The sequence below is a fragment of the Athene cunicularia genome, assembly GCF_003259725.1.
Source record: "Athene cunicularia isolate RWA chromosome 11 unlocalized genomic scaffold, athCun1 chr11_part1, whole genome shotgun sequence".
Classification (NCBI taxonomy): Eukaryota; Metazoa; Chordata; class Aves; order Strigiformes; family Strigidae; genus Athene; species Athene cunicularia.
Window position 1 is genome coordinate 18,897,861 of NW_020799113.1, and position 22,821 is coordinate 18,920,681.

General features: G+C 50.5%; 2 protein-coding genes across 3 annotated transcripts in view; both read left to right on the plus strand.

Moving 5' to 3' along the window:
* The first annotated feature begins 2,174 nt into the window (after positions 1–2,174).
* Positions 2,175–6,426, plus strand: AGRP (agouti related neuropeptide). 2 transcript variants are annotated; one of them, XM_026856539.1, is made up of 5 exons: positions 2,175–2,243; positions 3,146–3,244; positions 4,914–5,104; positions 5,358–5,452; positions 6,099–6,426. In XM_026856539.1, exons 1-5 carry the CDS (start codon positions 2,206–2,208, stop codon positions 6,288–6,290), a joined length of 615 nt encoding a protein of 204 aa, XP_026712340.1. In that variant the 5' UTR covers positions 2,175–2,205; the 3' UTR covers positions 6,291–6,426. The 2 variants fall into 2 exon arrangements, with proteins under 2 accessions (XP_026712340.1, XP_026712341.1); XM_026856540.1 differs by lacking the exon at positions 2,175–2,243 and adding an exon at positions 2,751–2,768 and having other exon boundaries at positions 6,099–6,425.
* Positions 6,427–7,016: 590 nt separating this feature from the next.
* Positions 7,017–22,821, plus strand: part of ATP6V0D1 (ATPase H+ transporting V0 subunit d1) — a 39,059-nt gene continuing 23,254 nt past the window's right edge. Inside the window, exons 1-2 of the mRNA XM_026856730.1 lie at positions 7,017–7,212; positions 18,438–18,609. Of these exons, the coding sequence (XP_026712531.1) occupies positions 7,083–7,212; positions 18,438–18,609 (302 nt within the window). The 5' untranslated portion in view covers positions 7,017–7,082. The remainder of the gene's footprint in view (positions 7,213–18,437; positions 18,610–22,821) is intronic.

Sequence of the window (22,821 nt, forward strand, 5' to 3'; positions counted from 1 at the left end):
GGCTGCGGCTGCCCGGGCGCGCCCGCCCCGCTGACGTCAGGGCAGCTCCGGGCTCGCGCCTTAAAGGGCCGGTGCCCCTCCCGCCGGGGCTGAGGCCGGGGCGATGCTCATCGCACCTCCCGAAGCGCAGGCCCCGGGCAGCGCTGCCCGTGCCCGGGGGCTGCCACCGGGCAGGGCCCTCAGCGCAGCCTATGGGTGCCCGTTTGGGGTGGCGGGGCCTGGGCCGGCGCTAGCGGTAACGAGGGCTGGTAACGAGCTAAATGTTGTCTCTTGAGGGTCCCACTGTGGGAGGGGCTCCCGCCCTGCTGCCCTCCTGCCCGGGGGGCCGCTCACGGGCATCTCTGCTGTGTCACCAACCCCCGCTCCATCGCCCGCTCCCACCCTCGCTCGGGGCTGGGAGCACTGAGCCGGGGCCGGGGGCGCAGCCCTGGCCCCCATTTCCTCCCCCCTCGCTGTGAGCCCTCTTTTCCTGGAAGTGGCCCAGCGAGCGGCCGGCTGCCTCATTTAGCTTGTTACTGGCCGTAGGGATGCGCACAAAGCAGACGAGGCTCCTGCAGATTAAAAAGCTCTCAGCACGGCCGCCCTCGCTACCGCTAATGCCTTCCCAGAAGTCCCCCGCCCGCGGCCCGCAGGCTGCAAACAGGCCCTAATGAGCTGGGCCGAAGGCCCCGCTCCGGGGCTGGCGTCAGCGGGGGGCCGGGGGCAGCACAGAGCGGGGACCCCATCCCCCCGGGGCTGGGGATGGGGGAGCTGTGAGGATGGAGGTGCCCACCAGCTCCTGCCGCAGGAATGGGGCTGGATGGGGCACTCAGCACCCACCTGAGCTTTGGGAATGGGAAGGGGACTGGGAATGGAAGAGGGGGGCTGCCAAAGCTGCCTCTAAGCCAAATTGAGTCTTTGTCCAGGTGTGGGGGGTTCAGGGGGGGCCTGGCTGGGTGCTGTGCACTAGGGGGACCCAGGCGGGTGCGGAGTGTTTCCAGCAGCCTCTGCAACTGGAGGAGAAGGGGCACAGCACGGTAGAGGAGCCCTTCCCCAGAGCTGTGCCTGTCCCCTCCAAGCCAGCCTGGGTGGGGGTGTGTGGGGGGCAGAGGGGGGCTTGAAAAGAGCCCCAGGGCTGGTGTTGCAGCCAGGAGTGGTGGCTCACGCTCTGCTGGGGACATGCTGGAGGCCTGGGAGACCCTTCCTGGTCATGCGGGGGCTGGGAGCAGCCTGGCAAGGGCAGGGCCCAGGCCATCAGCCCCCTTTGCTGAGTACATCACAGTCCACTGAACCCTGCTCATGCCTTATCCCCCCATTTCCTTGCAGGACTGAAGCCACCCAAGGCCACAGGCGCTTCCGAAAGGAGCCCAGCTGAGCTGCTCCCCTGGGAGCGGGCAGTCTGCAGGGTGGTGAGGGAGATGCTGGTGGGGAAGCAGAGGAGTTGGCAGCCCCTGGGGTACTGGGCACAGGGGCCATTAGCCACCCTGTATGTGCAGCTGGGTTTCCAATGGAAAGCTGATTCCTTTCTGGCTTCTGGCACCCAGGTTTCTAGCAAACAGCTCTCAGATCTGCTGCTGTTGGTACAAGGGGGACTGTGGAGGCTCCATGAGCTCCCACCACCCCTTTGGGCTGACCTTTCACTCCTGGTTCCTCTTCACTAGTGCAAGACCCCTGTGTTTTGGGGATGGGTCCTTCACTTTACCCCTGTGCTCGGCACTGGTGAGGCTGCACCTTGATGACTGGGTTCAGTTTTGGGCCCCTCACTACAAAAAGGCCACTGAATGACTCGAGCATGTCCAGAGAAGGGCAACGGAGCTGGTGCAGGGTCTGGAGCACAGGTCTGATGGGGAGTGGCTGAGGGAACTGGGGGGGTTTATTCTGCAGAAGAAGAGGCTGACGGGAGACCTCATCGCACTCTACAGCTCCCTGACAGGAGGGTGCAGAGAGGGGGGATGAGTCTCTTGAGCCAAGGAACCAGCACCAGGACAAGAGGGAATGGCCTCAAGCTGTGCCAGGGCAGGGTCAGGCTGGCTCTTGGGAAGTATTTCTGTGCAGAAGGGGTTGTTGGGCGTTGGAATTGGCTGCCCAGGGCAGGGGGGAGTCCCCATCCCTGGAGGGGTTGAAGAGTCGGGCTGACCCAGCGCTGAGGGATCTGGTGGAGTTGGGAACGGTCAGGGTGAGGGTCATGGTTGGGCTGGAGGAGCTTCAAGGGCTTTTCCAACCAAGATGATTCTGTTATTCTCCTGCACCCGAGCTGCAGGTCCGTATCCTTTTGCACAATTGCCTGTCATACACATGCCAACATTGCTCTGAAGCCCTCAGCTGAAACAGCGAGAACAGGCACATGGTGTGCTGGATGGGATGCTGCATCCATAACACACATCCCCTGCAGCACTGGCTGGTGAGAGCCCACAGAGGTGCCACCTCCACTGGTGCCCGTGACTGAGGCCGCACCGCACTGGCTGCAGCTCCATCTGGGTTTTGGAGTGGCCCTCAAAAATCTTGCTCCGAGAAGCTCAAGGAACCATGTGTGATGGCTGTGAAAGCCAGTGTCAGGGCAGGGGAGAACAGAGAAGCTGATTCTTTCCTTCTCAAGGCGGAGCTGAGCCTGGGATGTACTCCTTTGAGAGCACCTGGCTCCGGGGAACTGCAGGCTTTCCAAATGATACCTGAGTGAGAGAGAGTTAGCAGAGGTGGGAGCCTGAAGAATCTGCATATGGCAAGTGGTCAGGAGTTGGAGGACTTCTGGAGGCTCTTGACTGTGGCTGGGTGCCTGCCAGGAGCTATGGGTGGGCAATATTCCCTTTGAAAACCAGTGGAGAGCTCGGCGTGTCTTTGGCCTGGAGCCCTGGTATTTCTCTAGCTGGGAACGAGATGTCCTCGGGCTGCAGCCTCAGAGCTGCTCAGGCACGGCTGGAAAGGGAAGCGGCCTGGACGGGCAGTGGGGACCACTCCCAGGAAACTTGGGAGTTTGGGGCCAGTGAGGATCTGTTCCTCCTGCAGCCGTGCGGGGTGCAAAGAAGGAGTCCCCACTCCCACGCATCGCCCCACTGGCTGCCTCCCCATCCAGACAAAGCCTGGTTTCCAGAGAAGCCCACCTACCCGGTAGTTAGCAGAGTCATGTGGCTGTGGCACTTAATTAATAAAAAGCTGATATAAATTCCAGTAAGCTTGTGGGGAGGAGGACATCGAGGCAGAGAGCGGTAGTGGCGCTCCCAGCAAGCTCGGTGGAGCAGCAAGCAGCGAGCCCCTCTCTGCTTGAAAGGTCAGTGCTTACAATGGGAAGGGTGTGGGGGCTTTCCGGGCGCTGTGGGGCTCCCCATCACGGAGGGGTCTGTCCCGGCAAACAGCTGGGCAGTTTTGTGGGGATGGGGAGGTGAGGAGTGGCTTGCAGAGCTCTGGTCTACTGGAGCCAGAGCTGAAGCCCTGAGGCTGCCAAAGCAGCAGGTGCTGGGTTTCACAGGACTCGGCTGCTGACAGTGACTAGGGGTCCCCCTCCCAATCCCTTTTCTTTCACTCCCTAAGAGCACCCCTGCTGTTTACAGCCTTCAGACCCTCAAAGCCCACAGCCCGACCCTGCAGCATCTGCTCCCCTCCAGCTCAGCTCGCCCAGTCCTTCCCACAGTTGCACCTGGGGTAGATCCTTCTCCCTGCCGAGCCCCTCCAGCCCAGCCTCACCCTCTTACCAGCATTATACCTTCACCTTCCTCTCTTCTGCTGGATCCCCCCATGAGCAGTGAGGGGGAAGCAAACTCTGGAGGGAGCAGGTAAAATCCCCAGGCTGGTCCAACCAGGGGATGTGTCCTGATGACAGTGTCCATGTCCCCAGCAGAGGAGGTTTTGCATCCAAACACTTCTCGCATAGAAGCCGTGCAGCTGGGCACCAGTGGGTTCTTCAGGTAACTGGGTGGCACAGAGGGGCTGGAGCCCCCTGTGAGGGTCTTGGCTGGGACATCCAGCCCATCACTGCTGTCCTTAAGCAAAACCTCATCCATCTCTGTGCTCTCTGCCAGCCTCCACATTACACTTTAGCTTCTCAAAGCCTGATGTTTGTTTATTGTGCCAAACCTTGTGGTTTGGTTATAAAAGGAGTTGTAGCAAAGCAGTTTGTCATTTCCCAGGGACTTTTGGGGAGATTTCTGTTGCAGCTGCTCCAGCTGCAACGTGCAGGAGGTCTTTCATGTTTCAACCATGTCATGTTGCCCCTGCCTGTTCCCCAGGCTCCTGCCTGCCACGCTGCAAACCTGCCGGTATGCTGGGTGCGGAAACATGGCTCAAGGGCTGGCAGCTGGAGCGCGGAGGGAGAAAGTGGGACTGGGAGAGGGAGACTGGGCAAGAAGTAGTACTGGGTCATGAGTCATGCTGCCCTCAGCACTGCCATGGAAAAAGCTGCTGGTGGGTACACGGCTGCCTCTGTGGTGGTACTTGGGGACCTTGTGAGACCCCAGTGATGGCTGTTGTCTGCAAGGTCCTGGTTGTAGATCAGGTGGTAAATACTAGCTTCTGGTCTTTAAAACGAGTGGAGTTTTCACGATCTGTGAACACAAGTGCCTGGCAGGAGCTCTGCTGGATGTTTTGGCCACATCCCATGCTCATGCAGGCACTGAGTGCATGGTGCTGTGATGGTCTGGCGGCTGCTGAAGGGGAGACCCTGAAGCATTGCAAAAAAGATCAAATCTCAGTCCATCCTCTGCTGCTCATCCCCTCTGCAGCGAGATCATGAACGTGCCTATATGTGGGGTGCCCGATCGCATGTGTGTCAGCTCTAGAGGGTCCATGTGAAGCTCCCAGGTGTGTGGTGGCCCAAGAAAGGCTCTCAAGTCCAAGAGAGCAAACAGCCGGGCGTGGAGGTGGTGCTGGTGGCAGGGCAGGCACAGGAGCCAGGCCAGGCTGCCAGCGGGTAGGCTGACACTGGCTGGGACCCCTCTGTGCAGGTTGTCCCCCAGGACCATGCTGAACATCCTGCTGCTGTGCTGCGGGCTGCTGCAGGGGATCCAGGCCATCCTCACTGCCGACCTCAGCTGCGGCCCCCTGCAGAAGGTGAGCGGTGGGCTTGAGGGGACGGACAGAGCCCGCTACTCCAGCCTGCTACAGAAAGTCAAGGAGGTGTCTGCGGAGCCAGCAGGTGAGTCCTGTGGGCCTCTCCCTCCTCCCCACACCCCACCCCCCGCTGCTCACTGGCATACCCAGGGCCCCAAAAATTTAACTGGGGATCCCACACCCAGGCTCAGATGCAGAGGATCCCCTTAAAGTAGCGCAGCTTCTTCTACCACTGGCTAGTGAGAGCAGCTGTCAGCCACAGGGAGTGATGGGCTTTTATGTGGGGACCATGGGGAGTGGAATCACAACTGTCCTTGTCCAGCCTCTGTATCTTGCAGGAGCTCTCCCCAGGCTGGGGTTTGAGCAGATGGCCCTGGAGGTCCAAGAAGCTAACAGTGACCTCATGCAGAGAGGCGGTGCGCTGGAACCTCAGGTAAGGCTTCCTGAGCTTTCTTACAGACACCCCAAATTGTGAGGTGGCCTTGGGCCATGGCAGCCTTCTCTGCCCCTGGGGAGAGAGCTTTGGAGCCCAACATAGTTTGGAGCCCAACATAGTGCTGCGTGGGAAGGGAGTATCTCTTCATTGCCTGCTGTGGAGCAGCCAGGACTGGGATGAGCTGAGACTGCTCACAGATGCAAGTGGCTCTGCACTCAAAGGAGGGTGATCCAAGCCCGTACTCCTGCAAGCCATTTAATGAACCTGAAGGGCAGTCCAGGAAGCCTCCGCAGAGCAAGAGCTCAGTGGGCAGTGCAGTGTCTTGCCTGGCTCGACCCCTGGTGCCTCTGTTCGGGCAGCGGGCACCGCACCCTTCATTAAAGTCAAGGCTGCGCTTCAAAATATATGTGTGCATAAAGGCCTTGAGATATAGTGGACGAGGCACGGACTCCCACAGAGGGCCTACCGGGCTCAGCAGTGATTGCTAACAGACCGAGCCTGGAGTTGAGCACGACAGCGCACTCTGCTGCTGGCAGTGGCAGGTTTCAGCAGCCACTCGGCTCTCCCCCACGCAGTTTTTTATTTCTGGCACAGTGGTCCAGCACCAACTCTTTCCCTCCTCTTCCTCTTCTCTCTCGAGTAGGCATCGTCCACAGAACTGCAAGCTGCGGGCCGCGAAGAGCGCTCCCCCCGCCGCTGTGTCCGTCTCCTGGAGTCCTGCCTCGGGCATCAGGTCCCCTGCTGTGACCCGTGTGCCACCTGCTACTGCCGGTTCTTCAATGCTTTTTGCTACTGCAGAAAAATCAGCACCAGTTTCCCCTGTGGCAAGAACTAGCACCCGTGCCACAGGGCTGCCTGCTCCTTGCCCATGCGTGCTGCCTTGTCCTCTGCAGCTCTAATAAACCAGTCGTTAGCAAAAGCTGTTGCTGAACGGGAATGGTTCAATGTGTCTGCTTGGGATCTTGGGGGAGAGGGGCAGCAGCAAGGTGAGGGTACCTGCACCCAGGTGGGCATCGTGTCTACACAGCCAAGAGTCCAGGGCACCTCCACGTCAAGCAAAATGTAACTTCTTTTTTTCTCCAGAGCAGCTCCTGCAGGCCCATTTCTGGCTAGAGGATTGGTCTGTCAGCAAGGGAGGGGGTGCCCCAGGAGGTGACATTCCAGTTGCACTGGGAGCTTCACTTGTGTTCTTCTCGTGGTGACCCCGGGTGCTTAACATCCAGGGACCCTGCAAGCTGTCAAGCCCAAGGAATCAGCAACCAAGGTGCCACCCACAGTCTGGACATGCACCATCACCTCCTCCACCATTAAGGTGCATTCAGGGGGAAAAAGGCGTCTGTGAAAAGCCTGAAAAACCCACAGACCGGTGCTGGAGGTGAAGCTGCGGCCTAGTGCTGGGTGAAGACAGGGTTGAGGGGGAGCTTCAACCTTGCTCCTTGGGGAGGGAGAAAACCTCACAGAGGAGTGCAGGGACAGGCAGCCGGCCCCGCCGCCATCTCCTCAGGGACTTCCCGCCACTCGCACAGCCTGCCGGGAAGGGGGCGGGAACACGCACGCACGCGAGTCACGTGAGCGCAGGGTCACGTGAGGCGCCGGGCGTAGCGCTCCCGTCTCGTCGCTCGCCGCCATGTCGTCTTTCCCCGAGCTGTATTTTAACGTGGATAACGGGTACCTGGAAGGTTTGGTGCGTGGTTTTAAGGCGGGGGTGCTCCGGCAAGGTGACTACGTGAACCTGGTGCAGTGTGAGAGCTTAGAGGGTGAGTGGCGGTGGGGCTCTGAGGCGCTCGGAGGACCCCCGATACTGAGGGGAGAGGCCTGGCCGGTGGGCTGGGGGGGAAAGCTCGGCTGTTGAGAGGGTGGAGGTCTGGTGGGAAGGCGAGGGGCTGCGTGGTAGTGGGAAAAAGAGCCGACAGCGGCGTTGCTGAGGCGTTGTTCCCTCTTCGCTGCTTGGCTGAACAGGCTCTTGGTCCTCCTCACCCCGCCCCGGCTGCTCGCTTCGAGCTCAGCTGACTCAGTGTCCCGGTCAGCCGGCCGTGTGATTGCAACACCTGATAGGATGGTTTGAGGAAGCTTGAGCTCACAGTGCTTTCTTGAGGTGGCTGTATAGCTCTGGTACATGTTACAGATGTTGGGAGCCTGGCAGGTTTGTCAGGCTTTGCTGATAAGTCTTGTTTTTGTGGTTTTGCTTCCTAAATGTCAGGCAGTACAGGAAACCTTTTTAAGGCCAGATATAAGATTATTGGGGTAATCTAACAATCCTTGATACCCATGATCAGTTTTCAAGGAGACCAGATCGCCTAGGAAAGTACCTGCTGTTATTGAAGGATTGCTAGTGGAAAAAAATCCAGTGCAGGTCTTAATAAATTCACTGGTGAAACGCCTTTCACCTGTAATCTTGAGTTCTCTTTTGAGGTTAATTCTGACTTGCAGCCATCATCTTTTTTTTCTAGATCAGTGTGTACAAACCTGGAGAGCTGTGAAAGTTTTACTCTGTGTTACACATCACCTGTGGTCAGCTTATCTTAATTAGTCAGTGCTGAAGTATTCCTCTGTATCTGTGACCTGCTTAACAGTTTTCACTTGTTGGTGTCCAGAACCTGGATCACAAATCACTAAGATTGAAACCAGGTCTCTATTGAAATAGGCTAGAAACATCCAGAGATGTCAGATGTTTTGATCAGTGGGACTATAATTATTGGATCAGTCTTTCTTCTAAAAGTACCAGTTAAACATCAGCTTTATCTTGATGATTGTTACTGGGCAATTGAAATTATCTAGAGGGATCCTTGGCCAGCTGAACCCTGGATGCAAGTTACAGGGAGCTGCTAACTCAAATGTTAAACAACAGAATGGGAACAGAGTGCGGTGGCGTGCCTTGTTCTCTACCTTAAAAAATACCCAGGGTATTTTTACATAGGATAGAAACCGCTTTTCAGCTAGACTTTTTTTCAGCTCTTTGCCTGTAGCAATCTTTGTCATTCTTACTGTGGAGCCCAAGGCCTCAGAGAGGGTGGTGGGAGGTATTCCTGCTCTCTTTCTAGTCAGAAGTCTCAGCATGCCCTAAACTATCACTTTATCACCTTCCCTGCAGATAACTTTCTCTTTGGAGTCTTTTTGTAATTACAGCTTCTCTTTTTCTCCTTTCCTTGCCTTCTGAACCAAGTTGCACAAATGTAGCTCCCCCTTGGAGCAGTGTTTTCTGTATTTGGCATGTGTTGGTTTGGAGTTCCCATATGTTTGTCTTGGTATTGTTACTGTCCTGTCCCTGACAGCTCTGTGGTGGCAGCTGCTGCTGTGCTCTTTGTCAAGCTTCCTTCAGAGCCTGAAGGCTGTTCCAAGTTCACTGCCAATCTCATTCCTCCTCCACTTGGCTTTCTGTGTTCATCTCTAGTGTGCTCTTCTAGAGGGATTTTCCTGTAAAGGCATGTTGCTCTTGATCACTTATATACATCTGTGGTCAGACCATTTCTTTCCTCTGTCCCTTTGGCTCTGATTTTTCCATTTTGATACCTGTTTTCTGTGCTCTACAGGCTTTTAACTTGCATTCTTTCTCTCTGAGATGCTTCTCTGCACTAAATCCAGGCAGTGGCTAGCTTATTAGCAGCCAAAATAAGTACCTGGGCATAAAATACTCGTATGTTCTTCTCTGCTGTTTCTGTTTTGACTCTGCTGCTGTCTCTTGTGTGTGAGTCTGGCTCTGCAGGTAGTCCCAGACCTGGAGCAAGTGATCACCTTGGCCATGGAGAAATCCTGAAGGACCAAGGCTGGTCTGGGGCTGGCCCCGGGCATTGGATATTTGGCTTGTCACAGGTATTGATGGTTGGAGGATGTTGTGCTTCCAGGTCTGAAATGCTGCTCCCTCTTGTGTGCTTGGATCAGTCTGGAAGCACAAAAGCACAGTCTGAAGGCGCTCTTCTGCTTCAGGACTTGGGCTGATAGCTTAGTGCTGCTGGAAGGAGGAAATCATGCTTTTCTGCATGATCCTCTGTTGTTTCTGCTTATCTGATCACAGAGTAAGCCTATTCAAGCTCTTGCTTCTTGATGAGTTAGAAACAGAGAGCCAAATAGGCTCACTGTGGTCAGACAGGCTCCTGAGCTGGCATTAAGAAGGGGCAAGAAAACATGACAAGGATTGAGGGGAGGGTGTGAGAGCTGTTTTCGCTTAAGCTTTCTCTTGAAACCCTCTGCAATAATATGCTTAATCCCTTCTTTCAGCTCCAAAAGTCCTGGCACTTTGTTTCTCAGCCAGAGAGCCTTGTGTGCTGTACACCTGTGCTGGATGTGGCTTGGAACAACCTGCTTGGCCCTCTCTGCTGGAGCCAATTCCTGCTTCTGACACAAGGTGTCAGTGAAGGACTTGGAGCCGCTTTCCTCTGCTTCAGTGGTGTAAGCATGGATTTGTTCTTGTGTGAAATCTGTCTTGGATAACCAAACTTATGAGTCACCCAGATTTAGTGTCAAAAGGATGGTGAGCTGTCTCCAGCTCCTGAAAGCTGCAGTAGCCTGTCATCTCTGGAGAATAAAAAGCTGTTGATGCAGTTGGACAGCAGTGTCGCTTTTAAGAGGCAGAGTTCACTCTGGAATTGGAATGTAGGTTATTGACTAACTTTACTGTTGGTCTGCAAAATGTATATGGAGCCTGGGAAGTGCACAAAAGCATCTTCTCTAGAAACAGAAATTTCTTTAAGTCAGTGTTCATGAGCCTCCTATTGCTAATATTCCTCTTGCTTCCACAGTGACAGTGTAGGAAACAGTTCTCTTTCTGACCTGCCAGTGTTATAAAGGTGACTGATGTGCTGAAATCCAGCAACAGCATGTGTTACCTAGCTGGGTAAGGAGGCTGTGAAATGGCCAGCTGAGAAGTGGCAGGTAGTTGGCTCAAGCTGCTTAGTGTGGGCCTTTGCTGTGTGTTTCCACCACCACCATTTCTCTGGGGGTACTTATGTTGGCTCAGCTGGGAACTTGTGTGTGTTATGGAAACAGTGGTGTGCACATGGAGGGATGGGATCTGTCCTGTCTGAGGCTTAAGCTGTGTGTGAACTAGTCTCATGCACCTCCAGGGGTCATGTTTTATTTGTGCATCTCGGCCTGCAATCTATCAGTCTGCTATGGACATTTCCTGTGAAAACTTTTGGGTTTTCACTCTTCATGACCCCAAGGTAGTGGTGTCGTGTCACATCAGCTTGGGGAAGAACAGAGTAACCACCTGAGCTGCAGAGATGTATTTGAGAGGCAAAGGATGGCTAGGAGAAGAAATGTGACTCAGTTAGAAAGAAAGGATTTCCAAGACTACAGTTCTCTCTCATTTCCTCAGTTTGGTCCACAGGCCTCCATTTCTAGGATGCATGCGAACCAACAGTGAAATTGGAGAGCTTGAAGCAAGTAGGTCACACTTGTCCTAGACAGCCTGGCTCCACGCCAGCTGGAAGGCACAGTGGTCTGCCTGGACAGTATCCTCACACCTGCTGGAGCCCTGTTTCCTCTCCAGTGCATCTGTAGCAATACATAGTAAGTGCTAAAGTCTTGATAGACTTGGGCTGGATAGTGGGGAATAAACCAAGACTGGACAGGGTGGTTGTTTTTTGAGTCTTGAAGAGTATTTCCAGGGTTGCTCTGCGTAGTGCTCACTGCCCAGAAGTGCTTTTGGTCAGCTTGGGAGTGGATTGCCAAAGGCTTGCAGTCTAAATGCCTCTTCAGTGTAAAGACATCTGCTTCTTCCCCTCTCTCCTCTTCCCTCTTTCTCCACGCAGAGGAGAGGTGATGAAATATATGGAAATGTACTGAGCTGCTGTGGGGTGAAGTGTGTCCGTCTTCTCATTGCCTAACTGCAGGATAGCTAGATGCACTGAAGCAAAGGCCTGCCTGAGCAGAGCTGTGGGCTCTTGCCTCCCACAAATGGATGTTGGGGAGCATGTCCTCTTGTGTGATAGGCTTCTGCTAAGTGAGGGGTGTGCTTTTGGTTTCATAGTCCCAAGGATCTTTCTTTTTCCTCAGGAGGCTGCCTTTGCTTTAGGGTGTTACATACTGAATGTCTGCCACATCTCCTTTTGCTGAGAGAAGAGTGGGAGAGGCTGTGCTACTCTTCTTCCTTCCCTTTTATCACTGTGATCTTGGAATTTGGGCCCCAGAAGGTTGGAGCTGTTTTTTCTTTCAGCTTAACTGCATGGGCAGTGTGTCCTCTCTTGTGTAGAGAAGTTGCATTGCTACTAGAGCTACAGACTACCTCCAAGAGTGCCTTTGCCCCCTCGGTCCATCGTGGAGCTCATGGTGTTCTCTTGGGTGTGAGGGGAACGGGATCAATCCTTTCCTGTGCTCTTCCTTTCCTTTCCTGTCCTCCTTTGCTGTACAGCCAAGCAGGGAGAGGCTACTTGACGGTCCTGAAATGTGGCTGTGCTTGGATCCATCCTGAACTCTGAGAATGGTTCAGTCTGAACCCTGAATTTTGTGGGTGTAGAAGCCAAGCCATAATGTGGTAGGGACCTTTTGAAAGCACAATAACAATGCTGTCTGTGTCCTGATATCTAGGAGCCCTTTGTGAAAAGCTGACCCTTGCTTGCTAGGACTGTGTAGGAGGCCTGGCCCTATCTCAAGAGCTTGTCTTGAAGTGCTAAGGCTTGGACAACAGGCCCAAGCCAGAGTTGACCTATAGATGAATCCTGTATATTTTATAACTGATAACCATTGTGCTAGTGGGTATTGTACTAAGTTATAACAAACCACCTATTCTGATGTAAAAAGTGGAAGTATTGAAGCCTGAGCAACAGGCCCTGGGCCTATGCTGCTAACTAACTCAGTGTGTAATCGTTAGTGAAAGATGTATGGAAGATATAGCTATCTTGATTGTATATTTATCTTTCTTTGTGTGTGGATAAAATAACAGGGTCATGGAGACAGTTGTCTGCCACTGTGGCCTGATGTGAGACCTTGCACGTAATCTAATAAGATAAGCAGAGAAACTCCTATAGCTTCTTTCTTGAGCCCTGGCCAGGCTCTGGGGGAATCTAATGTGTGATTGAAACCAGATATTTCCGCTCAAAACAAAGGTGCCAGCTATTCTGGCTTGCTGATTTTTGGTATATAAGGCTGGACCTATTTGCAGCGACATTGGATGCCTCAGCTACGTGTGGAGGCACCGTGCAGGATTTCCCACTCGCCGGGACAGGCTCTCCAAACCCTTGCTGTAACCAGGGCTGCCCAGTGCCTGCAGGTCTGGGTGATGGGAACGGGTGCAAGTGGGGATGGATCTTTCTTAATCACTGTTCTCTCTGGTGGTAATGATTTGATGCATTACCCTGTATTTTCCTAATTAAGTGCACTAGTCTGTCTTTTCTTACTGTATGCTTTATATATTATTCTGTTATGTTAGTTATTTCCAGTAAAATATGCTTACTCTTTTCACTCTGGTGTCTGAGTTTAATTGGTAACCTTAATCAGCAAAACACATCTGTCAGATGAGACAGAGCACATGGGAACGGTGAGACCTGAGGAGAGGGTATAGACTATTCCTGTCCTGTGAATGCGGGCTGCTCGTGCAGCAGCAGAGCAGTAGCCGAAAGGCTGTCCTGCTAATCTTGGGGTTTTGTATTGCATCCTCCAGTGTAACCACTGCCTGTGGCTGGTTAATCAGCTGTCCTGTTAAAACGAGCTCAAGGAAAACATTATTTATTGGAAGAAAGATGTCACTTCCACAGCTTGCTAAATCATAGTGGCAAACAAACACTGTGGTCTCTGGCTTCCTGCAGGGTTCAGCAGAGGCTTTTTGCTGTTTGTTCTGGCTTCCTTTACCGGGCAGAGACCTGCTTCAGAGCTTCTCCTAGTGAAACTTCAAGGAGCAGCTGAGATCAGCTTCTCAGCACTGGTGCAGCTTCAGCCCTTGTTTAGGTCCTGCCCCTCGTTAGAAGAGGATGGTGTCTGGGTTTCCTGACAAGTATTACCCCTCAGCAGCCTGTCCGTGCTTTTGTCTTGTTTTTCCTCTGCTGTCAGTGTCCTGCTGTGTGAGACTCTGCACTGTTTTTTTTAGCTTCTGAATGATTTGTTGCCTCTCCCTTAAACTGCTGCTGCACCAGGTGCCAGGCTGATGTCCTGTTAGTGTACTGGACCTCTGAGGTTACAGCTGTGACTTAGTGCAGTTTCCTTTTAGAAAGGGAAAAAAAGGGTATGTAGGGGTGAATTTATTGGAGATGCAGGCAGATTAGGAGGGGTTACCTCACCTTTTGGAAGGATCAGGAGAGGGCTGCCTGGTTAATGGGCTCCTAAGGAAACAAGACGTGACTGTGCTGGGTTGGAAGCTCTGCAGGTGGTGAGTTCAACCCCAGCAAGGGCTGGGCTTAGAAAGACAGGCTGCTGTTTGGTGCTGAAAACATTTTAAACACAGAGGTGAAGAGCTAGGTGTGAGACACTGATGGGCAGAAAGGGCCAGAGAAGGCACTTCTCTGTGTCCAATGGTGGCCCAAAGGAATTTGTTGCCTGACAGCAGGGGCAAGATGGTATGTCACTGCTGGTGGTGTGTAACCAGAGAAAAGGTCTTAAACTATGCAGGGAATGAAGGGTCTCTGGGTGCTTCTCAAGTGAGACTTCAGAGAATCAGCTTCAGGAGTGTCTGAGGTGGCTATAAACAGGCCAAACAGACAGCAACAAACCAAATGGTAATGACTGCATTGTGGGAGATGTGGTCAAGGTAGCTGATCTGCAGACTGCTGCATAATCCCTCAGCTACTTTACTGCCTCAGGCCTGAGAGATGGGAAATGGTATTTTAATTTTTATATATGCAGTGATGGCCCTGGGTACTTGGGAGTGAGATGCTGGGGTTACAGCAGACAACTGTTTGGAAACATCAGTTCAGCTTGGAGGTTGCGAAAGCCAATTCCACGCCTGTGCATGAGAAGACAAATTGGTCCTTGCTTGGAAGTGTTCGAGCCCTTAACTTGATTCAGAGCTCTGTAGTGTAATGATGGGAAGATGCTGAAGAAGGAAGAGGTTGAAGTATGAGCTGGTGGGGCTGTGGATCACTCTGTCCTATAAGCCCTACTCAGACAGACTTGACCGACAGATGTCTGAAGGACTGAGTAATTGCTTGATTCCTTGTTATGACAAAGCTAACTTGCAGGAGAGGATAGTAGTATTACTGTGGATCCAAAGTCTCTCAAGAAAATGTCATCTGAAATGTCGAGGTGTGGTGTTTGCACAGTGGTGTGTTGAATTGAGCTTCAGTTGTGTTTATGTCTCAGGTACAGCCAGCTGCGCCGAAGCCAGAGGGCCTGGTCCAAGAGTTGAAAGGAGGTAGCTGCAAGTACATGTCATGGTAATCTTGAGCGCTACCCTACTTGAGTACTCAGCAGAAAAAGGCTGTCGTTCTGACAAGCTGTTGTGTTCTTGCACGAGGCAGCTTTCTGGGAACTGAGACCTGGCCATAATTTACTAGCTTTTGCGGGGGAGGAAAGAGAACAAAAGTGTTGTGGTAATTCAAGTGCTCCCTTGCCAGATGTTGGCTCGGTCTGTTTCTTAAAGTGTGTGAACTGCTTGGAAAAATGCCGAAACAGGCAAACGTACCTCTTGAAAGCAGCTGACAGATTGAGGCTGTGTGCTGCTGTCAGTCAGCATCTGGAGGAGCTCATCGGCGTGGCTGGGCTCTAGGTGCAGGGCACTCTCCGAAGAGGCACGGCAGAAGACACGCAGCCAGCATCTCCTTGACATGCAGTGTCTGGGATCTCTGGCAGCTGCTCCTGGTGAGGTGCTGCTGTTACTGCCGGAGGCAGACTCTAGCTTGGTTTGCATTTGTATTAGGAAATAGGAACTTGAACTTCTGAAGAGCCTGGAGTTTGCTCAGCAGTGGGTCTGCTTACTAGTCACAGTGCTACTGGGACAGCTCTTCTGGCAGGGGACTTGTGAAACCACGGGATTAGTCTGTTCTGAACTGAGAAGCGTGACATGTGAATAGTCCTCTTAAAAACTCCCAAACTCCCTTGGCTGAGGCTTGGTGACCGGCCCACTGGCTGAAGAAAGACAGGCTCATGTAAGGCACTGGTACACTGTGGGATGCATTGAATCTAGGTTTATAAATCCAGTCCAATTTTTGGAAAATATGTTCTGTTCTGTCTGCTTGGATGCTAAGAGATTCAGAAGAGTTTAGTTCCTGCAGTTTGTGGCTGGCCTTCCCCATAAAAATTAATTCCAAGTGTTATATAAACATGGCCCTTATTCCAGTTGCAACATAGTGTTGTGCTGGCTCTTGTGCTGTGGAGTTGGGGGGGGCAACCCCCACGTTGAGCAGGACAAAATGCTCTGGCCAAGCAGCTCATGGGAGCTTACAGAGTGTTGAGGGTGAGACTGGAAGGCTCAGTGTGCAGCTTGTGTGGCTCTGGTCTAAACGCGATGCAGGTCTGACCTGTTGGAAGTGGATGGCCCAGCAAACTCTACTTTTTGTGTCAATGGGTCTCTTATCAAATGACCTGATAGCAAGGCAGCTTCTTGCAGCCTCAAAAGTAAGTGTGGAGTTGCATGTCATGATGACACCAAAAGGAACTGATGGTTTTGCTATAGCAGCGTTGGAGTTGGGAAAACAAGCTGAAAGCTTTGGAAGCTTCCCTACAGAAGTAAGACATGGTAGGATATACAATAGGTGCTTCCTCTCCAAGGTCCTGTATAGCTGTGAAATAATATTACAGGCCTCTTAGGGCAGGCTTAGTTTTCATTAGAGCTCTGTACCATTAGAGAACTGAAAGTAGGAGGTACATGAGTGTAGCTACTGCAGTCCCCTGTGCCTTCCCTTGCAGTCTGATTTTATGGATGCAATACTCTAAACAGGGACATTTCTCTCATATTCATTGAGTAACTATTGAGTTTTCTCCATGCTTTCTCCAGCCTCCTCTAAAAGCAAACTAGTAAAGCCCTGATCTGACAGTGGAACTTAATTTCCACTCAGACTCCAAAGCTCATCAGCCAAGAGCTTTCAGACAAGGGAACTGAAACTCATTAAGATGTAGTTCCAGTAGATTTCCCCTCTAACTGTGTCTTAGCTTTTAAAAAAAACCCAGAAATTTCAAAATAGATGGGTGAGAACTCTGCATGCAGGGTGCTGCCTGTGAGCTGGGCTTTTTACAGGGTTTAGGAAGCAATTATTAGTAACAATCCTATACAGGCTGCACAGAGGTGAGGGGCTTTCTGAGTTTTGGCACAATCTGGTGTTTGACAGGGGTCATGTTGAAAATTGCACTGTCATGAATTATCTGGACCATGTTTTCCCACCTTGAAAATGTGAGCATAAGTTCTTAATGTTTTGGTAGAATAAAACACAGCTGTTTAGCTGCAGCGTAATCTGGGGCACAGAAATCTAGGTGTAGTATCTGCTTTGTTTCAGCCATGATGCGTGTTGTTGGGCAAATAGCTCTCTTTGCTGCATCCAGGATTCCTTACTAAAAGTAAGAATACCGCCAAACTCCCCTGTAAATCACCAAGAAACATCACAGAACCTGGGTGCTGTTTACATCTCTGGCCTTTTTTTCTGCTCTCTATAACCAACATCTGTTTTCTGAGAGACTTAGCAGTGGTAACATCTTTGTAAATAAAAAGTACTGGGTCAAAACCACCTTTGAATAATAGTAATACCCAGAAGAGTTCAAGTCAGCTTGAAAGCTGTTTGACCCTTCCATACCTTGGGCTGAGGAGAGTATCGCACTGTACAGTACGAGCTCTGTATGGAGCCCGATGTGGAGGATGCTCTCCAGTTTGTTCCTGTAGCTGCATTTTATGTCAAAAGATAAACCTCCTCAGGCTAGGCTGGGTCCTTGCTCTAACCTTGGTGCTGTGGATGCTGATACCGTAATGCTGCGGGCTCATACGGTTCAGTGGAAGGGAGGGGCCGCCTCAGTGCTTCTGCTTCAGAGAAACCAGGGAGAAATGTTGTCTTTTTTGTTTTCTCTGGATAGTGTGTTCACATCTGGTTTGACTAAACTCCTCCAGCTACTCCTTTCCCCATAAAGGTCTTGTATCCCTGGGAGGGTGCTTGCCTAACTGGCCTTCTGAAGTGAAGCTGAAGCGAGGTGAACATTGTGTACCAGTGCGAGTAGTAGACCTTTGAGGAGTAGGATTATATGACATTCCTCAGCTCTGGATTCAGTTTTTCCATAGAGATACTTTTGGCTCAAATAGAGTTTTATCTTGACAGAGCTCAGCAAGTTGTGGTTGCTTCTTGGCCAGGACTGCAGCTTGGTTGGGCACCTGACCTGCAGCAAGGTTAACAGAGGAAACAAAGGTTTCCTCTGCTTGAAACTGGAGGAGGGGAGGGCTTCTGAGCATGTTCCTCCATCTGGGGCAGGGGTTGCCTACCATACGAGATGGATTTAAATGGCCACTTTCTTCACTAGCTCCTCTCTGCCTCTTAATGCCTGACTTCTCTTTAACAATGCAATTAGCTGAACTGACTTAATGGTGTAATACCTAGCTGCTTTATAATATCAAGGTTGCTGTTTATGTCTCTTTGCCTTTGAAAGCTTTTCAGATGCCTCTACATCACTAGTATCTGAGGAAACTTGCTTGTGAGTGCACATAGGTTCTTGGTCGTGATTGCTTCAGAGAAGCCTGCAGCCAGAGCCCTTTTGGCTAGAGGAAGTGCTTAAGTTGTTGTGCTTTTTTCTAGATTTCTAGAAAATACTTCCGAAAAGACCGGTAACCTTCCACCTTGATCAAGCACAGTGGACAGCTGGTGCATATGTGTGCTGAGTTACACAGATAGTGTCACAGTTTCCTTTTTAAGATGGCACAAGGCTGGTATGGTGAAACACTAATCTTTTCCTGAGTTTGGATTGATGATAAAACTGAACACAAGTATAAGTGTATGACTTAACACATGGGTTTTGTCTAGGTGATCCTCAGAGAAGAGGATGCTTGGAAGAAGTGCTGAGCAACAGCTTGCCTGGCTCTGCTCAAAAAAAAATCCAAACCCAACACAAACCCTGTAAAGTAGAATTATTCTTTCTTTTTCAGACTTGAAACTGCACCTACAAAGCACAGACTATGGGAACTTCTTGGCCAATGAAGCCTCCCCGCTCACAGTCTCCGTCATAGATGACAAGCTAAAGGAGAAGATGGTGGTGGAGTTTCGTCACATGAGGAACCATGCATATGAGCCCCTAGCAAGTTTTCTGGACTTCATCACGTGAGTACCAACTGTTTGAGAACAGCATTTGAAATGTTGGTCGTCTTCCAGACTTGAGGCCTCTCAGACCAGCTTTCCGTGCTCAGCCCTGTAGTTGCTGTGGTTTCTGCAGCTTCTGGAATGAAACTGGTTTGCTTGTATCTGGAGGTCTCAAACCAGCAGGACAGTGTCGCTAGGTTGTAAAAGGCTTCTGGTCCCAAGGTGTGTGTATGCTTCATTGGCACAGCTTCCTTCCACTGCAGAATTGGTCTAGTCTCTATTAGAGCTGTCACTTACCCTTGTCCCTTGTGTTAAATGATCCTGGGTCTTTAAATATGTGATCCTGCTGCAAAACATATGTGCATGCCAGCAATTGCCTGCTAGTTCTGACCCACTGAGGCTGATCAGCTTTTGTTGGGGCTACTGTGATCCTACCATCCCACCCAGGGGCTGTAGGCCTTTCTCTGACCCCACAAACTGGTTCAGGGAGTTAAGCTGACCAAAAAATTGAACAACCTTTCCCTTTTGGGGTTAATCTTTTGACTGAAGTGTTTTTCTTAGCCAGTTTAGTAGGATCTAACAAACACCAGTGCTAGGGGAAGGGAGAGCCTAAAATGTGCCTGCTGGAAAGACAGGTCTGCAGCAGCCTCAGTGTGTCTGTCAGTGCATGAAAAGACACAGGGGCTTGTGCTTCCACAGCAGGTTCAGCTGATGGGAAAAGCTTGAAACAGCACAGTGTTCTTACTTGCAAGGAAGCAAGTAAGTTGCTAGCAGTTCTGCACAACCCTCTGCTTCCCTGCACACTGCGTTTGTTTTAATCAGGAATAAAATGAAGTTGTTAGACTTGGTGAGATATCAGTTGTGCTAGTTTGCATCTGAAACGTGGAAGTAAAATTGCCTTTCTTCTTAGTCTGTATTCCTATAAGCTCTAGTTTGGCTTGGAAACGGAATAGTTAGTGACCTTTTCTAACCATTAAGGAGATATTGCATGGATAGAAGTGAATTTCTGGTTCGGTAGAACATGACTTTAACTTGCACCACTGAGACCAAGATTGTATTCTGTTCTCGAGTCAGATAGCTGATACATCACTATTCACTTATTTGATACCATGAGCTTTGCAGGTACTCTGGCAAGTGGTGTTTAATCTTGCATTTTTGGTAGTTTTATATGTGTTATCTTGCTTGCCACCTGTTGTAGGCTGATGTGGAAAGGCCTTTGGTCCATTCAAAGATGTTTAAATTTTGACCTGTATGTGGTGTCTCCTGCATGTGCAGATGTTGATTAAAGACCTGTCTCTGCTGTATTCCTTCCTGTTCTGTTGTTTCTATATCTAGACAGTAGCACTATCTCATTTTTCAAACCCAGGGGCTCATATCTGTTATTTTCTGGGTCACTGTGCTAAATTTAGCTGCCTGTCTTTTAAGCCTTTCCTATTTTCTAATAAGTATTTTTTTTCTTATATGCCTGTCACTAAAGCTCATGGAGTTTTCATATTTGGTTCCAGATACGGAGCAAGGCATGACCAAGCCCCTATTTTGCAGCAGTATTTTTCAATGGATGAAGCAGTTTCTAGCTCGTGATCCTAGAATCTCTTCTATTCTCTTATGTTTTTGTTCAATTTTAATTTGCTGTAAAGACATCAGTACTGTTTTAGCCTGGCCATATTAGGTAGTTTGTCCTCCACTGATGCTTTTTCTTTGCTGCCCTACAGGCTTATGGAAATGTCTGATCTCTGTGGGAGTGTTAAAGTAATCACTAATGGTGTCTTAGCTTAAGTCATATCTGTTTAAAGGCAATAGTCTGGGCAGGACACATGAGTATCCTTCAGACTTTAAAACTTTGCTGTTCCCTAACTGTTCCACTTTGAAAATCAGTGTGTGGAAAAGATGAACTGAAAGGTCTCAGGCCATGCCTGCCCTGATTACACACTGCATGACTTGGTCGGAAGGCTGCGGATAGCTGTGGAAATCCAGTTTCCTGTTACACCACTCCTGTTGACCTTTATCCAGTGTCTACATCCAGCTGGAGTTGTGCAGAAGACCTTAAACATCTCGTGTAATCTGATAGGCCAGTTCTGGCGGCCGTTTGAATGACTTAATTTTAAAACTAGTGTTTTGCCCTTAACTTGGTTTAACTTTGATCTTGTTCTGCTTCTGTCTCTGATTTTGATGAGTTTTCTATACCAAAAAACAGTTCTGTGAAGATATCTGTATCTCTTGCTTACTGCATAATCTTGTCTTGAATATATTGGTCCCATTCATAACAGGATGTTTCTTCTTTGAGTTGTCTTTACTTGTATCTCTTCCTTTTTACCCACAAGATTTACTTCAGTGCCACTGTTTGCAGTGCTGCCTATAGGAAGGTAAAGCGGGAAAAAAGCTGTTTGCTACATGAATTACGTCCACTCTTTTACAAATCCTTATGGGCAAGGAGTCCAAGTGTTTAGTTTTGTTTTGTTGTGGTTCTGCTGCACCACTGATGGAGGAGTCTCCTCTGGGTCTGCACTCACCACACCAGTGGAGTATTGGTGAATAGAGAAGGTGTTACCAGATTCAGCTGGCCCAAGGTAGGAATCACTATCAGCATTATCAGCTCTAATAACTTCTAATGACACTATGGACAAGTTAAAACAGAAGAATGAGGACTGTGAAACACAAGCTGTGCTGTTTATGCCCAGTGGGTCTTAATGTTTTCTGTTGGTAATCCTAATATATTTAGTGGCAATGCTAGTAGAAAGGAGGGTAGGATAGATAGGACTACTTGGACTGCCTTTCAGGCTGTGTTTTGTTCCCCCAAAACTGTCCTGTGGGTTGTAGTAGGCCTTGGTTTGGGGCAGAAGTTTCAGAGATTCTGTCTGCTGACAGTGTGAAGCTTCTCATGCATGTCCCAAATAGTTGGAGTGAAGAACAGCTCTGTTCAGAGGCTGGCAGCATGTACTTGTGCCAGTAGTGTGACACTGTGGGCAGTGTCTCAGTGATGATCAGCCAAAGGATGTTGGCAGTGCTGGGAATGTTGTGTCTGTGCACACAGAGATACTGTGTCATCCTGTCTACCTGGATGACACTGGGACGAGCCTGTGCCACTTGATCTTCCACTCTGGCTGGGCACACAGATAAGTGTAATGGGCTGATTTATCTTTGCCTTTTGAACATGACCATTTCCCACTCATTTCTTTTACGTTAGCTAATGAAACTTGAGCAGGAAATGGTAAAGACCGCTCCTGGTAGACAGCTCCAGGCAAGTGAGGCACCAGGTGGTCAGGAGAAGAAATTGTGCTCTACTGAATGTGTCCATGTGCTGAACTTTACAGGCTGAATTGAAATAGAAGATGGTAGAAAGATATGGAAAGTTTTAGTGAGGCTGCTTTCTGCAGGAGGAAAGCTTGAGTTCACTGGGACTCTCAAGAGAGGCATTGGGTTGCAAACAGATATTTTTTTTTTAAATCAAGTGGGATTGTAGGTGTGTCTGGTTTAAAATGGAAGGAAATATTTTGTAGCCTGTTCAGCTCTGAAACTCACTGCTGCTGGATGCCTTTGTATGTACTTAAATTTTTGGCTGCCCTAAGAATACTGGGTAATCTCACACTAGACAGGCCCTTTGAGGCCTGTTAAACACTTGGGTACCTCCTCAGAGTTGCCAGGGTAGAGCTGGCTGGTGCCAGGAGGTGAATCAAGCATTTAAAAACCAGTCGGGCTTTTTCCTTGATGAATGTCCTGCTGGACCTCTGAGGTGGTTTTGAGTTGATTAGCAGGTGACTGTTGTACATGTTTTTGGAGGGTGCTTGGACCTTGACCCAGGGGACATCTTGCTGAGAAGATCTGGGGAAGTGTCTGATCTTTGGGGCAGCTGTAGTCCTTGTCCTCTGTGACTGCTCCACAGCCAAGCCATGTCATTCGTCCCTGCGTGGGATTATGCGACGTCATTTCTCTTGCTTCTAGGAAGTGGCCCGTAAACTAGTTGAGGCCACAGGAATGAGAAGCAAGAACTGGGAGCTCTGGAGCACCAGGAGGCTGTGTGTTCCCGGTGTGCTCTCCTGCGCTGCCCGTGACTTGCCGGGAGGTGGCACTCCAGCCCCGTGGCTGCCTGTCCCCAGGTGCTCTGCTCTAGGTAAGAGTGGTCACCTGCGGAGATGGGCAGGAGTCAATTTGTCTCCTGAGCTTAAGGAAAGGGCAGTGTTTAAAAGCACAGGAAGGAAACTGACCCAAGAACATATCTGGGCAGCAACGCCAAAG

Coding starts and splice junctions, on each gene's coding strand:
- AGRP (XM_026856539.1), top strand. CDS start 2,206: ATGATTCTGTTATTCTCCTGCACCCGAGCTGCAGGTCC. Junction 5,105..5,357: donor GGTGTCTGCGGAGCCAGCAG/GTGAGTCCTGTG, acceptor TGTATCTTGCAG/GAGCTCTCCCCAGGCTGGGG. Junction 5,453..6,098: donor GCGGTGCGCTGGAACCTCAG/GTAAGGCTTCCT, acceptor TCTCTCGAGTAG/GCATCGTCCACAGAACTGCA.